The following is a 16,928-nucleotide window of genomic DNA, read 5'->3' on the forward strand; positions in this document are numbered from 1 at the left end:
TCATTTCGTAGGTCCTTTCTGTTTACCACAGCTGATTTGAATCAAAAAAAGATGAGCATCTCGTGCTCAAGCTGTTTTGGAAGTTTGTGTGGGAGCGATTCAGCCCCAAACATTAACTTGTTTTTTCTCTCCTACATTTAATTTCCAGACATTTAATGCCAGATGTCCCACAAGGAAAATCTAATCAGAGTTCACGCACGCAGGCACGCACGCACGCACGCACGCACGCACGCACGCACACACACACACACACACACACACACACACACACACAGAGAGAGAGCGAGGAGGAGATATTCTGCTGACTCAGCCTTATTACAGCATTTTACAGCATTTCGCAGACTTCAGGGAAATGACCTGTGACAGAAGACTTTTCATCATCTTCCATGGAAGCAGGGGATTCATGAGGAAGACACTGAGCTTGGGGATATGGATGTGGGAGGTATGATGGTGGGCTGAGGTGGACAGACATGCAGCGGTATAGCTCAAGCTCTGTGTCATTTGTTCCATGTGGTGGTGGGTTTCGCCTGCAGAAGTATTTAAAAGTCAGACAGGAAAGAGTCTCTGGAGGGGCTGAAGCCTCTCTGCTGTGGTAACAAAGAGCAGACATTTATCGCTCCTGAGCCTCCTGTTAAGAACTTTTATGTACTGACAAAGGGACGTGTTATTATGATGTGATCACCTGGTTATTTGACTCGGCACAGAATTTACTTATTCTAAAGGGAAATAATTGAATCACAAGTAGACACTTTATTTCACAGCTCTTCAGAGAATGATAAGGTTGAATTGTAGTTGACTGAAGGGCGAGGGCTCCAGCAGTGACCACTGTCGAGGAAATGATTAAGACTTGACTCCATACAATACGACTCAGTTGACTCAGATGGCTTACGTTGATGAAAGTTCATACATAAGAAGAATACTCATGAGGAGACATGATTCAACATCACACTTCTGTACTCGTGTCTTGCTTAATAACATCTGCAGAACTTTTCGAAAGGCATCACATATATCCTATAAGATATTACCATTATCAGGGTCACATTGACCCACCTAAACTACATCAGTTACACTGGAGCAGACAATAAGTCTACCAAACATCCTTACAGATATCAGGAAGAACAGTTGTCACTCTCTAAGCTGTACTTGGTGTTCTAATAACAACTGAACTCTATCAGGTCTGACTGACATTAATAATCTAAATAACTACAGAAATTCCACCACAACCACAAACATATAATGACATGTTTACGTGTTGCTCCATTAGAAAAGAATTGCCCATAATTGTCCTAAACACACTTTAGAGAGACAAACTGCCTCCAACAGATCCTGTCCAGGTTCCCCTCATAAAACCTCCTGCTGTTATCATGATTCACACATATTTTCCAGTCCTATATCATCTTCTGTTAACCACACTTAACAACACAGGTTTAAGCCTTTCAATAAGAATATTTAAAGAACACAAGGGGGGGGGGGCTTTCACTTTACCAGCCTGTCACCTCGTGACATAAAGGAACCACTGGGGTCTCCTTTGAGATAAAAAGAGAAAACGTAAGCAGGACAGGACTGTGATGCTGCCAAAATATTCCACGAAAGCCCAAAGGCTTAAGAAGTGGAAAGTTCCATCAAACTTCAAACAGCTAATGAAGGCTTCCCCCATCTCTCCTGCTGAGGAGTTTAAAGCTCAACTGTGTTGTAGGTTTACCATCGCTGACCTACACTCAGCACTGACTGTGTGTTTTTGATGTTTCCAAGACAGCCACATGTTTACTTTGCCCCCTAGGGTCAATAAATCTCAAGCCTTTTAGAGTGAGAGTTAATGGCCTCCCCAAAACATGAATATTGAAATGGGCAATAATGCCATAGTGGCTTCTTATGGTCCATATTACACATGGCTGTAAACTGAATTTTATCTCCTATACTTTTAATGGTTGATGTACTCCTAAAAGATTCTAACAGTCCTGAAGTTAAGATTGTATATACAAACATTAAAGTACTTTTTCTCTCCAGCTAATGAAGGGGAGGGCTAAAGTATACACTGTATGGCTCCTGACCTTCTACTGATAAGTCTGTTTTATGTTCTTTCTTTGTGTCTTTACGTTTAAAAAGTGTGTATCATCCCTTTATTATCTTGCATAAAGTTTAACTGCTAACCTCATACCTGCTGTTCTGTTGTTGAAAGCTCAGTTTCTGCAGGGAACAGTCTCCCACAACACAATTTCATACAATTTAATTTCAAAGTGTTTTGTCCAAAATCTTATGAAATGAACCGTAATGGAAGCATAAAGGAGTGCCAAAGCTTTAACCGCCTCTCAAACTATCTCCTTTAAGTCTGTCACAAAGATAAGCTCATTTTAAAGATGATTCTTGAAAGTGAGTGTGGAGATGAACATTTACTCATACTGTAGGAACTGACCTGGAAAGAGTGGCTGGCAAAGCCCAAACCTAGCTGTCTGCACACCACCATGGCCTCCATGGTGCCCCAGCTGTCACTGCACACTGTGCCCCACACCAGAGAGCCGTTCCTCTCTGCCAGGACCTCCACACGACCCTCATAGGGATTACGGCCACCATTTAACCGCAGCTAAGGAAAGAGAAGACAAATGTGTTCTCGAGTTCTGTAAAAAATTTCTATTTTTTTTGGTAATGTAAATAGAGGCACTCACTCTTTTTTTGAAGCCCATGGCAGGAACATTACACCTGACTGCTGCGTCTTCCTCATGGCTGCAGCCCAAAGCGTCACGGTTGAAGTAGCACTCTGTCAGCGACTTTTCAAAACCAGAGCACTCTACCTCGTTCATGTGGACCGGCCCCATCCCTGCAGGGAAACAAAAACATCAGGCACATGAAAAGGTCCCTCAGTTCAACTCACGACTGAACTTTCTGAGACAAAAAAATGGACAAACAGGTGGAGCATTAACATCTTGTTTGTGTATTCCCTAATTACAAAAGCAGTGGCCCAGCCCACGTGTGTGTTTAAGTCTGGGCATATTCACATGTTCTCTTTTCTAGAAGTGCAGCACAAAGGAAACAAGCAGTCGGCCATGTCAGATGAAAATGAGACACAAGAGGCCTGTAAAATAAAAAATAAAAAATCCCCTCTGAGCCTTTTTGTTTTTCAAGAGATAAAAAATAAAGGGTGTGCCAGCAGATTTTCCACAATAACATGCGTGCGTATTCCCTCCATGCTGGTTTTTATTCAAATGTGACTGGAGAGGAAAGTCTCTGAGACGACAGCCAGAGACTGAACATGAGTGGCAGCCAGTGAAGGAAAATAAAATGACAACGGGATGAAATCAGTTCTGCTGATATCTCATAGCCAGTTTCCTGTTTTGACTGATGAAAAAGGACAAAGATATATATATATATAAGTATTAAATGAATGACCAGTATTGCAATAATTAAATAAACTCAGCCTAAGTTTGTAACACTTTGAAGCTGAAATAAGAGAACATGTAAAAAGAGAAATGCATAGTCCGTATAAAAGCTACATCTGGAAACTAAACTCCCACAAATCTGGGAATCACAAAGCACCATTTAAGTTTCATTGACATTCCTGATTTGTCCACTTCAGTGACTTCTGAAAACAAACAGAATCAGCTCCTCGAAGTCTTCGGTCTATATGTGACACCAGCTTTAGAAACCAGTTGTCAGCGCATACAGAAAAGTCCTGGAATAACCTTGTGCGATCTCAAATAACAGAATTCCTCCTCTGGAACCCATAAAGGCTGTTTTTTTCTTCTTTGCTGGAACATTGTGTGCACTCTTATGTTTCGCTTTGAGAATTAGGCCTAAGAGGGAACAACTGCACCGATGCACATATGATTTTTATATTGCTGTGGCGTATTATATTTCCCAGAATCAGGATCTAGGTCAGGGTATAAACATTAATGTGCTACTCCATACATTCCCCATGTCTTTATGTGCTGACTTAGGCTCTAGACTGATTGAAGTGGACAAACACAGGTGGGGACACAGAGGCCAACGATAAGGTGGAGGTGGATGTGGTTGGTTGAAGTCCACACCTTCATTTTCACAGCTGGAAATGAGTTCTGCTTCAAGTTTTGTTTGGACTTTTGTTGAGTGATACATGCTGTAAATGTGAAATGTGATTAAGGCAAGATGATTACTGAAGGTCACTGTGGTCACCACTGTTACAGTATTTGGAGTCAGCAGTGAGCTAACAGAATAACTCCCTGATTTCATTTGAAGCGCAAAAATTCTGGATTATTGAGGCTCTAATTCATAAAATAGATAATCACACACATTTTAAGGATCCTTTAATCTAAAAAGATTGTTGGAATGGTGAATTGTAAGCTTAGTAAATGACTGTTTTAAAATAATCTTTAACATACAGACATCTTTGGCATTTTTTAAAGTGTTAGATCAAGCCAATTTATCCAAGAGGCCAAAGCGTTTTAACTTTTTAAAGATTACTTCTACACCATAGAAGGACCTATAAATGATGACTCATCCCTTCTCAAAAGTATTTTTACATTTTTCTTTTACTTTAAAATGATTATACCATTCTATCACAGTACAGCTGAATAAAGGTGTGTTATTATACAGAGACTCATCTGTAGATCATACCTTGACCCAGTCTGGCGCCAGTCAACGCCTCTTTGGCGCTCCCAAAGCCGAGCTCCCGACACACCACCGTGGCAGCTCTAATGTTCCAGGTGTCGTCACAAACTGTTCCCCACTCCCCATTCTTCAACACCTCCACTCTCCCCTCGCCAATCATAGCTCCGCCTCTTAGACGAACCAAGGGTTGCTATGGAAACAGTCAAAGAAAAAGTTGGTAAATATGTAACAGAAAAAAATATGTTTCATCTTTAGGGTATAATTAACAAGATACATTTACTTTGGTTGGTTAACTTCCATTTTAGAAAAAAGGGCTAGTTACACACACATCACATACAGCGGGTGCAGGGCAGTACACAAACAGCAGAGAGAAGAAGAAATGCCTGCACACTCGCTCAAATGCTCCAATTTTTTGAAAAAACTTTTACAAACCAAAAATGATCACTTGAAGAAGACCTCTGGTCGAAATGTTCTGATTAAATAAATACTTTAGCTTTTGAGCAAGTGTATGAGCATTTCGTCCTCTCTTAACACTATATTGCAATAAGCGGCGCTGAGACTAGCTATAGATATAACATCAACAACTTCAGTAAAATGAAAAACTCTATTCTGAAACTGTCATACATTGAATAAGTAATAATGAATCAAGAGTAAAAAACAAAATTTGCCACAGGCTCACACTGCTGCATGTTCTTTTAAGATGCAAATAAAACAAGTTAAAGGAATAAAAACACTCTGTGTGTGTCTTATCTGGTTGTACCATGTTAAGATTTTTCCATGTTTTGCAGGTTGGATAGAAAAGCGGTTTTACCAGAGCAACGCCTCATTAATATACAATAAATACTCAGTGGGAAAACAACAGTTCAATTGAATACATTTGAAATACTTTATGACAAATGTTTAGCATTCATCCAATCAAATGTTTCCAGCTGTTTGTCTACAGAGCCCTTTTGTTAATACGCAGGCAATGTTGTAATCCAGCACTGGACTCAAATCTACATTAATTATAGGAAAATGTTTCATACTGACTCACGTCTGTGTCCACCTTAAAGAAGATGTTGCTACATCACGTCCTTTGTTAAATGATGTAGCAGCATGTCAGAACAGAAAACAGACTTTGATTTGGAGATTAAAATGAGCCCTTTGGAATCAATAGCAGCTTTTTCATTTGAACACACTCAGAGCTATGCTACAAAAAGGTATTCGAGAAGTGAAACATCTGCACTGTGTGGAACTAACATCATCCATATGGCACCATAAAAGTGTTTCTCAGCCTGTTGAAGAGTTTTTAGTTTGTTGTTGTTCAACAAACTAAAGGTAACACTTGAAATGGAAATAATCTTAAAAGGATAACAGATTGTCTTCTTCTGATATAAAACACTCTTTCATGCATCTGGTTCTGTTCAGTCTAACAAAATCCCCAATATCCAATGAAAATCATTCACCTAAACCTACATCCCTGAACATGACCACTAAACAATTGTTTATCCAAACACCACACACAAAGTTTCAAGTACAAGTGACTTTCTCTCCGTGAAAAAAAAAATCGCTAACCCTAAGTGTGCATAATCTAACCCACCTCCACCCTGTAGGCCTTGCTGAAGCCGGCGCTGACGCTGGGAGCAAAGGCACGTCCGGGCACACAGCTGACCACTACAGGCATGCCGTGCTCACAGGTGAGGTTCCCCTTCAGCTCTATCTCCGGGCCAAGCTTACAATCAGAGAGGTCGGCCTCGTTGCCTGTGCATTTTACAGAGAAACCCCAGTAGTTCTTCTTACGACGCTTGGCCAGCAATCTGAGAAGGAGGAATACAAATACAGGTTTCACTTTTAGCTTGTCACTGTCACACCGTAATACATAGCATGTTGAAAGGGTTAATGAACGACAAGAAATTTGTGTATGTGTATGTTCAAGCCAAAACCTGCTGACTGGAAACTTGCTTAAGAGAGAAAATCCAACACAGTGGACATGAATCACCTTGATCCTTCTCTATTACCTTATGTTTTGTCTTCGTGGCATGGAGTTTCAGCAGCATATGTTATTTTGAAATGTTCCCTTTGGTGTGTTCAAGTACAGGTGGAAGACTTTGATATCTAACACTTAAGTTTTATTGCACTTTTTCCAGATGTCGAGACAGTTTGAAGAGCACTCTGCACAACGGCAAAGAAAGACACTGTCAAAAATCTAAAAGCAATGGTTTCCAGCATGTCAGTGCGTCAGACCTGCGATATTGTTTCTTCAATGTGAAAGAAAGAGCACATCAAATATTTGACCATTCTTTCTCACACTGCACCTAAAAATGAAGCAGCTGTTTTATTGGAAGAGAGACGTTTTGCCATAAAGTGTGAGGAACAATGTCCATCCTATTCTGTGAAGCACAATGGGGTTAATTGTTGTGAGAATACCTTAACATCCCCGTGACCTCCATACTTGAATGGAAGTCATCAACTCGGGGTCATTGAAGACCCCAATAACAGTGGGTCTTGAAGCTGGTTGGGGCCTCAGAAGAAGCAGACCATGAAATGAAACCAGCATGAGCTTCATTTATAGCCCTTCATGCAGCTTATCTAGATGCTGAAAACAGAATGTAGCTCTGAGATGTTTTGAAAACATGAACAAGTTTGTGTGGGTGAAATTGAGATGATGTGTCTGATTAAGAATTTTTAATTTAGTTGGACTGTTGTTAGTAGTTAAGTAAAAAGACTGATCTGCAGATTAGAGATTCAATAAGATCTTTCTCCGGGGTAAAACAATAAACCATGTAGGACCATAGCAACATCACATGCTTTCAAATTAGAAAAACAAAAAACAACAAAAAAGTGTTCTCTGCTGGTGCAAAGCATCTGATACTTCCCTTTGTTCAAATGCTACCACATGTATTATTTGCACTAATTCAGATGAGCTCATGTCTCCCATAGCTATAAAATCAGGAACATTTTAATCAAAGTCAGCTTCTTAGTCTTCATTTTCATCCTGCGAAAAGCCCAAAACATTAAAGATGATTGTGCAGCCACGTCCTGCATGATTACCCTGTTGCTAAAATGTTTGCAGCTAAATTCTGATGGCTCTCTGGTTGACTTTGACTGTGGATTGTTAGCGGCTCCAGAAGATAAAAAAAAGGACTGGACCCTTACCCTATTGAACTAAAATAAACTGATTAATAGAGTATACCTCTCTGAACCAGCAGAGCTCCAATTAATCAATTAGCTGAAGATTGATGAATAAGTTCTTGAACCATTTTTCAAGCGTAAAAATTTAAAAACAAGATTCTGGTTGAAGATTCTCAGATATAAAGAGTCTCTATGTCATTTATGATAGTCAAAGAAGCACATTTGGGTTTAGGAGGTTTGTAGGACAAAATAAGCAGATTTGAGGAGGTTCCTTTGGCTTTACAAATTATGATGAGCATCACCCATTTTTGACATATTAAAAACTAAACAATTTATTGATAGTTAAATTTTGATTAAAAAATAACTAAGTTGCATATCTACAACCAAGGGATGTTCTTTTTGTACGCCAGGTAGCCACATTTCTTTCTAGAAATGAATTGAGTTAATATTTCAGACTCAGCCGTTTAAAAGGAAGGAACATGTCTTTGTCTTTCTGCTGTTACAAGAACAGGAGCTTTTTCTGCATGGTTGATCTAATGTGCAGTCAGAGTCTGTTTTTTTTTAGACTTCACCACCCATGTGAGTAGATTAAACATATAGTGTTCTAGGAAACAGTTGGCTTTGTCTTAGGCTACATAGTTATGACATTTAAGAAGGACAGCGTGTTAACACTGGTGCTCAGAGGGAAACAATCCGATGAGGCCAAAAAAGCCACTGTTTCACAGTGATCTGCGCTCAGTCGTTTCCCAGAAAGAGCCATCCTTCAGCCTCTAAAACTTCCTCTGGCTGTGTTTGGCTGCTTGTCAAGAATCTCCAGCTCATGTCTGTTTAATCTCAGTGTGCAGAGTGGATGGAGGGTTGAGTGATGACCAGTGTCAGTTTGTTTTCGACAAAACAGTCCCAAACACACTCAAACTAAAAAGCAACAGCTAAAAAATGTACCATAAAACAAATGACATTTTTACACAAAAGTGTACTAGAGGACTCTGTGGACTATGTCGTTAACAGGTCAAAACTTGAAATGATTCATTGTTTATGTAGCACTACTATTTTCCTATTACCTAAACTGTAATTTACTCAACCAAAAGCTAATTTGTATGTAAAAGTTTAACTTGTGTAGAATTTCATTATATCTAATAGGCCACATTTAAACCTTACTGTTGCTGTTACCATTACTCACTTGTAGGGTCGGGTGTTCAAGCGTTTCTCCATGGGGAAGCCGTGCATGCCACAGACGACCCTGCTGTTCTTCTCCGTCCAGCCCTCGTTACAGATCTGTCTCCACTTGCCTCCGTCTTTCACCTCCAAGAAGCCGTCCGTGATGGGAATCCTTTTCCTGTGGGAGTAAGTGGCCCTGATCCTCACATCCTCCACCTGCACCGTCAGGCTCTGAGAAAGCACAGCAGAGAAAATATTTCATCATTCAGCTTTAAAGATCATGTACAGAAAGAAACCTTTAGAATATCTGGAGATACGTGCAGTGCACAAAGACTTCAAAACATTAGAGTTGAATTCAATTTTTCAGAGGTACTTTCATTTTTATTCACAGAATCAGGAAACGCATCAGTCAACCATTGGCCAAATCTCTTTCTACAGCTGAGTTTCTATTTAGTTGGACACAGCTGCAGGATGAGTTATAATACATTTGGTGATTCATTCATTTCCCTCTAACTCATGTTTCCATAAACGTGCACAGATAGGCTCAACTTTCCATAAACCACACTGACAGAAAGGCACTGCTTTACAAACATTGTTATATAATCAGTAAACATGCTCTCAAATGAAGAACGATCTGTCTAAAAGACAGGAATGTCACTGACAGGATGTAGTTTTCTTTGCACTTGGCGTTGACTGTTCCACTTGATTTATTGGAAATAAAGTACAGCCTATGAGTCATAAATGGGGTTTGTGTTGTGAAGGAATGCTAATAAGTTTCAGGGAAAAAAACACACTTTGGTCTTAAAGGGGTTGTACAGTTTGCACATGTGCACAAAGAAAAGTGAAATAATCTGCAGATCCTATCTGCTGAACATTTGAAGGCTTGCATGAATGTCTAGAATTTTTCCACCATTTTTGTTGCTTCTGGCTTTTCCTTGTGAAAAGTTACCAAATATTGTGCTTATATGTTGTGAAACATGTCAATGTATTTTAGTTTTGTTTATAAGTACACTGAAAAGCTGAAGTGAGCCCCTAAAGCACAAAAAGAGATTTGTTACTATTTTTCTAACACGGATGTTTAAAAGATATCAAGACTGAATATGTCAGAGAGGGGAGCTGGGATAACTTGGAAGATTTGGAAGACTTGCACTTATTTTAGAATTTAGAAAGAGAAAATGTTGTCGCTGAAATTCTGATCGTGAAAGAAGATATTTCAGACAGAAGCTGGTGACAGAGGTCAGGTGAGTGTTTGTGGGTGGTCCACAGTCTACTATAAAGGGCTGTTGGCAAGACCGGGGGTCTCAAAGCCACAGTTTTTAGGATATCACGTGTCTTGAAGACTCCTCAGTCAATAAGGAATGGTAACCTATGACCCCCATGGCTTTATGGGAAAACAACTACCTCATAACCCTGCTATTGTTTATCTCCCTCCCGAGCTTATATAGTTTGTTCCTGGCTGGGTGTGAGGTTGCACCATGGGTGCCAAAAAGAGCCAAAACTCTAAGCTTCTCCGTGGTATGTAACTGCTGACACAGCCAGCTTAAAAAAAAAAAAAAAGGACATCCAGGCAGAAATATTAAACGTTCACTCACAGGGTGGTTTCCTGAGGTGGCGTCAGCCTGAGGGAATGTTCAAGGCTTCAGGGTTTCTATACCCCAAAGCTTGCTGCACAGGCGGAGCCAAGACTAAGTCAGACTGTTTCTACAGTGACCCCCGTCCTCCTACTGACCGCAGCGGTTAGAGCGGGTAAAAACCACTCTTTCATGAACAGATTCCTGCAGGCCATAGCATGACAGAGTGTTTTCCGTCTGTGCTTAGCAGGAGGCGAGGGTGAGGAGACGTGACCGTGATCAGGGATCTCGTGTTCTCAACTTATAACCTCAACAATCTTCGTCATTTGTTTTTGTTTTTTGCTTGAATACAAAAACGAGATGAAAATAACGTAGATAATATCAATATACAAATCTCAAAGTAAACTAGACACATAACTTCAAAGAAACAATTAGAAAAACTTGAATATCCTAACATAGTTGGCTAGACTTATAAAAAACATGAATCCAAAAGAAAAACGTGAGAAATCAAAGTGCAGTCAGGTGTGACCATAAAAAAAAAATTAAAAAAAACAGGAAAAAGGGCACGGGATGAGTTTGAAATGGGGGACGGAGATGTGTCTGACCAGTGTTACACTTGGCTCAGATGGAGGAAACTGGCCGTCTGAACGTGTGAGAGCTAAAGGGAGAGGACTAACACATCCACAGCTGGGATCAGTCCAGACATTTCCCCCTTCCACAAACCCAGACCACCAGACATACATTCAGCATAATCCTGCTTGGCAGGGGCCCAGTTCTATACACTGGTCACTTTTTTAGCTCTATTTATGGAAAAATAATGGAAAGTTACTGTACAGCCTAAAGAACATACATTCATGATGTTACAAAAAACAGTACTACAAGTTCTGAGAGGGGAAAAAAAATATTTTGCCTTCTTGGCAAGAGTTAGGCTACATCACAGGATTGTTAATCTAACTTCTATATTTGCATAGTAATTATGAAGCAACCACATGCCTCTAATTAGCATAGCATAAAGACTATGAAGGGACACACAGGTAGCTGGGGTCATTCAAAGGTGACACAATCCTTCAACCAGCATGTGTGATGTTCTTTTATCATCACATCTTATTTGTAAAAAAAAAAAGAAAAAGAAATAAAGTAAACATTTGTGGCCATGTTAGCTGTTTTCTTTTGGGGTTTTTTGTTAAAGCTGAGCCGAGGTAAGCTAAGGCTACCTGGACATTTCTATGAGCTCATAGACATTTCTCTTTATATGTTGTAAAAAGCCTAAGAAGCCAATATTTCACATGAAAAATGTGAAGTTGGATGACTTCAGCATGACTGGCTGTGTCGGAAATAATGAATGAAGGAAAACCCTAACCCACACTAAACACACTACTCATGACTTATTTATTTAAATAAATGTTGTCATTATTAAGTAAATAAAGTCCCACATTCTTAGACTTGTGGTGACTTACAAAAATAGGAATCCTCCTCCGTTTAGCTCTTTTCACAGAGTGTGAAGTGACCATTACTGAACTGTTTCCAACTGGAGATCAGACTTCTTTTTCAGACTGGGTCCTCTCACTCATTAGTTGTGTGAACATGAGCCTGTGGTCTAGCCAGTGTCTGACTAATGCTTCCACTACTGTGCATTTCTTCTGCTTTATTCAGCCTCCCAGTCGTGCCGCACGTTTATCTGCACGTGCCCCAACCCACCCACACACCCACCTACCCCTTCTCCACCCTACACAACATGTTCGTATGAATGATAATCACTCCACAGTTTAGATGAAAAGCAGGAGAACAGCGAGGCTCTTTGAAATGACTTTCACATCTGCTCCATCCCAATCTCTCTGCCTCACTGGCCCCACGTTTGCCTGAAGTGAATGAGAACGGGTGTGTGTGTGTGTGTTTGTGTGTGTGTCTGTGTGTTTTGCATCTGGAATACCTATCAGCTAGCATAGTGCACCAATCATGGAAATGAAAAGGTAAAGACTCTTTATTAACATTAGACTAGACCAGATGTGTAAATACACACACCTACAACTGACTGTATTATAAAAAGCCATACTGCATGTAAAAATTACTTAGAATGCAAAATTATTACTGTAGTATAATAACTTATTTACTTAATTTTAAAGATTTATTTTTGGGCGTCTATGCCTTTATTTGATCAGGCAGTGGAGAGTAGGAAACCAGAGACAGAGTGGGGAATGACATATGGAGAAAGAAACCATGGGTCAAACTCAAACCTGCTTGGAGGGCTCACAGCCTCCGTTCACCAACTAAGCCAACCAGTGCCCTAATTTAATTAACTTTTAATTCATAAATAGATGTGTAGTAGCCTTATTTCAAAAGATCGGTGTGCCTTCAAAGTGACCTAACGTGTTCGAATTAATAGTTCAATAGATTGTAATGACAGATCATTTGTATTCTTGGTCAACGATTATCCCTTCAATATAACACTGAACAGAAAATGTTAAAGCAACAATAAGCTTCATGAATAGAAGTAGCTAAGCCCCAGCTAACCAAAAAAAGTGTTATCTTAGAAGTTCAATTTGAACAGCTACTGATCCAAACACAGGTATTTAAAGACATTGTGTCACTGTGATGGCAAACTGGGAGACATACCCTGCTACATAAGCCCCTATAGCTATCCCTATGTCTATCTTTACATAAAATAACTGTACAATTTACTGTGGACTGCAGGTTATAATTAATGCATCTCCAATAAACCAGGCGCCAACTGCATTAAAGTAACATTTCTCTCTTAGACACTGTTTCAAAGTAAATCTTACATTCAAATGGTCTTATTATGTAATATCTGAAACATAAGTCCCAGAGCACATGTTTAATGCACATCCGTTAGAACAATGTGCAGATGGTTAATCATACATTTCAGGTATGTATGATTTAAGTCTGGAATTTGGGCACTCAGCACCCAAAAGGAGATCTGAGGCCACAGTGCGATCCAGCTGTTGAACATGTGGTGAATCTGTCGGCTACTTAATTCACAGGACAAAAACTGGCTCCTCCTCCAGATTGCATCAACCCAATCTCCCCTCACTCCCTCTCCTCCTCACAAGCCTCACACATACATCATGTTGGAGGCAAAATCCACCTTTGGCTCGGGTTTCCTTTCGTTGTTCAGGAGTGAATGTGAAGAGCTGACGTCTTGTAAGAAGAAACTGTTGCGTCTAATGGAGAAGTGTGACCTTTGCCCTGTGTGGAAGTGTAAAGAATGGAAAGGCTTTTAACTGCTGCATTCTGTTATCACAACTGGCGTCTGACGTCTTTGTGTTGAATCTGGATCTAAGTGTTTGGGTGAAGTTGACACGCCAAGTGTTGGGCAACTTGCAGCTGCTTTTGGGGGCTCAATCTTTTTCACAACTTCCTCCTTCCATAGGAGATGGATTTACACTTTAAATCTTCAAGAGCTTCCGCAAGCTGATGAACTTTATTTTAAAAGTCGAACAAAAGGTTTCAAATAAGAGGGATTCATGCTTACCTGTGTGACAGTTCCATCTGAGACTATGTATTTACATGACAGCTTTTTAGGAAAACCCACAGAGTGAGACGGCCTGGGATGACTCCTAATAAAAATGTAACTATCCTTAAATAACACGTCCCCCTCTCTCATAAACATCTCACATATACAGCATTAAACTTCAGGCATCTTCTAATTAAAGGGTTGTATGAAAAAATCATCCTGTGGGCACTGATGGCACGTGCAGCATGCCATTAACACGTGAATCCCAATGAGACATGGCAGAGTCCCTAGCAGATGATAAACAAAGTTTCCTGGCTTCATAGTGTTTGGTTCTGCTGTTGAATGTAATCTCCCAGAACTACTGACTCACAGACTGCATCTGTTATAATCGCCTCCATCTGACACTAACACACACAGGCTGAACAATAAAGAAACTGGTTAGATTCAAGAAAAGATATAAAGAAGCAAAACTTCCCATTATTGTTTCCAATATAACAGATTTCAGAGAGGACTGTTGTAATGGAATGAATGTTCTCGTAACTCTCAGAGACAGAGGCTGAAATGTTGAGAGGCGTGGCTTTTATCTTCAGAGAAGGGGTCAGTAGCAGACTGCTTTTGCTTAGACAAGACGAAGGTTAAAGAGGTCAGAAGCTAGCTCTGAAAGGAGCTTGAAATGACTGCAAAAGACACTCAGGATTACTGCGGCAAAAGTCTCTTTATATTTTGTGAAGCTGATGCCCTGATGACATTTGGGGCTCATGTCCTTAGTTGCACCTCTTGGCAGGAGAAGCAGATGTTTTTTATTAATGACAGACTGGTGCTTTCAGTAGACATATCATTTGTGGTCAAAGCTGAACTTCTATCTTCTCAAATTCACATATACTGCAAAGTATTCTCATGATGTCTCCCTCACAAAAACAAAATAATTGTAACTTTGTGAGCTTAAGAATTATCCTGCCTCACAGTATAGAAAAAGTACTCAACACCATAGATTGTATAAAAAGATGGATGAGATGAAAGCTCCCCGAAAGTGAAGCCAAACACATTTGGAGCTCCTCCTACTGGCTGAATGCAATGCTAAAATACACGTTGAATAAACATTTCTCATACGTGGTATCTGTCGTTAAAGTTAGTTCTTTTCAGAAGATAAGTATCAATTTTCTATTTAATGCTTAAAAACATTTTTATTACATCATGTTCACAGCTTTGTGCTCTGGATTAGCAGAGTAGAGGAGGAACATCAAAAGAAAATGTAACAAACACAACACAAGAGCCATTCAACTTTACATAGCCATGAATGTCTGCTTCAAGAATGCCTTCTGCTGTCAACTGTACCAACTTGAGGCATTTCTGCTGTTTTATCTGTAGGTTAATGTGTGTTTTGTTAAACTGCAGGATGTCAATGGTGCAGCTCAACCAGACAATTACTACTGCGCAGACTCTGACAGGCCAAATGATGCCACCAGTGCAAGATAGGGATGGTGTCGCAAGGGATATTTGGTTTCATTTTTTTTTTTTTTTACAATGGGAGGAGATGAAGTTGTCCATCTTTATATAAAGTTACTGCTCATTGATACAAGAAGAAATAGCTGACACTCCAAATTCTGTCACTCGTATTCAGGATATTCACTTAAATCATATCAACATGAACATCAGCGATTATAGAACAGCCTAAAGTAGATATAATGTGTTGTTGAGCTGAACGTGTCATATTTCAAACATATACATTTAATCATGTTCAAGTTAAGAGGATTCTCATTTAAGTAAAAAAAAATAGTTGCTCAACATTTTTAGCACTGACCTTTACTTGGACAGTAGTGCTCACTCAGAGAGGGTGTTAACGTCCCAGAATGCAAATACAAAATGTCGATTCATGCTGCGAGTAAACAGATTAAAGGAACAGTGCTGCCCCTTGCTGACGTCAGCTCAAGCATGGTTAAAGAGGTGTAGCTGCACCTTTACCGTTCCTCTCCCCTGCGACTTAAATGGCTTTTACCAGACTGTGGAAATATTTACAGGGTGGGGGACTTAACACCCCTGAGACACTAAATACACAAGACCAATAGGGAACAAGAGGGTGCTGCTGACATGACTGTAAACTAAAGAAAGTTGTGAATATGGGTTCAGTAGTTCATGATTAAAACTTCTCCTGTCTTCTCCAATCTTCTTTTTTCTTCCTGACACATCAAGGCATGAGAAAGAGTGCTTTGCTTGTTCATATTAGAAGGCTGGTGGGAGTTTAACCCTTATTACAAGAGCAGAGCCTATGTTTTTTACTGGATTCAATTAAGACAACACAAATCTGAAATCCATGTGACGCCTGTTTGGTATGAATGCAGTCATGGTGTTAAAACATCCAGTATTGTTAGCTTCCAAAGAAATGTTGCTTCATCTCTTTCTGTCTGGTTTTAATAGGTAAACCACTCATGGGAGTGTGTTTAAATATCTTGCTCTCTGACAGCCTGAATAATAGCCCTGTTCTCCCTTCCCTCCCTTTCTCCAGTCACTCAGTCACGTCCACAAACCCACACTGACTTTCCATCCGGTACAAAGGCGTTCTCTGCAGCAAGACAGGATGGTCTTCCCTCTCACTGAGTCATCTCCAAAATCTCCCCGGCGGCAGAGTGGGGGTCTAGTGTGGGCCGAGTTAGACTAATAGAAGCCTGGTAAAGTCATTAGTGCAAACTTTATAGGATAACTATTCCACTGGCTTGATGTTCAGGTTTATACATTACCAAGGACAGTTTGCAGGCATACTAATAAGTCAATTGGGATAAAATGTTACAAGACATTTATTTGAATATCAAGTTTAAACTGTTTTTTCTCTAGCTAATTAGTTAGCTTAATTGCCTAAAACACGGGCAATCATATTTTAAATTGTATTGTATCATGTACTGCACAATATACCTTGAATTACGAAACAACTGGTCACTGTAATTTATGATCTGACCGATTAACACGGTAGTGTGAATGAATTTCAAACATAAATAACTTTAACTTTAACTAAGTTTGCTATATAATTAAGCACCCTGAAA

General features: G+C 39.8%; 1 protein-coding gene across 1 annotated transcript in view; it reads right to left on the minus strand.

The window, feature by feature from the left end:
- Positions 1-16,928, minus strand: part of loxl2a (lysyl oxidase-like 2a) — a 29,590-nt gene that overhangs the window by 5,958 nt on the left and 6,704 nt on the right. The window contains exons 4-8 of the mRNA XM_020633826.3: positions 8,873-9,081; positions 6,161-6,377; positions 4,588-4,771; positions 2,664-2,815; positions 2,414-2,581 (exon numbers count right to left, since the gene is read on the minus strand). Of these exons, the coding sequence (XP_020489482.2) occupies positions 2,414-2,581; positions 2,664-2,815; positions 4,588-4,771; positions 6,161-6,377; positions 8,873-9,081 (930 nt within the window). The remainder of the gene's footprint in view (positions 1-2,413; positions 2,582-2,663; positions 2,816-4,587; positions 4,772-6,160; positions 6,378-8,872; positions 9,082-16,928) is intronic.

Source organism: Labrus bergylta, chromosome 5, assembly GCF_963930695.1.
Source record: "Labrus bergylta chromosome 5, fLabBer1.1, whole genome shotgun sequence".
Taxonomy (NCBI): Eukaryota; Metazoa; Chordata; class Actinopteri; order Labriformes; family Labridae; genus Labrus; species Labrus bergylta.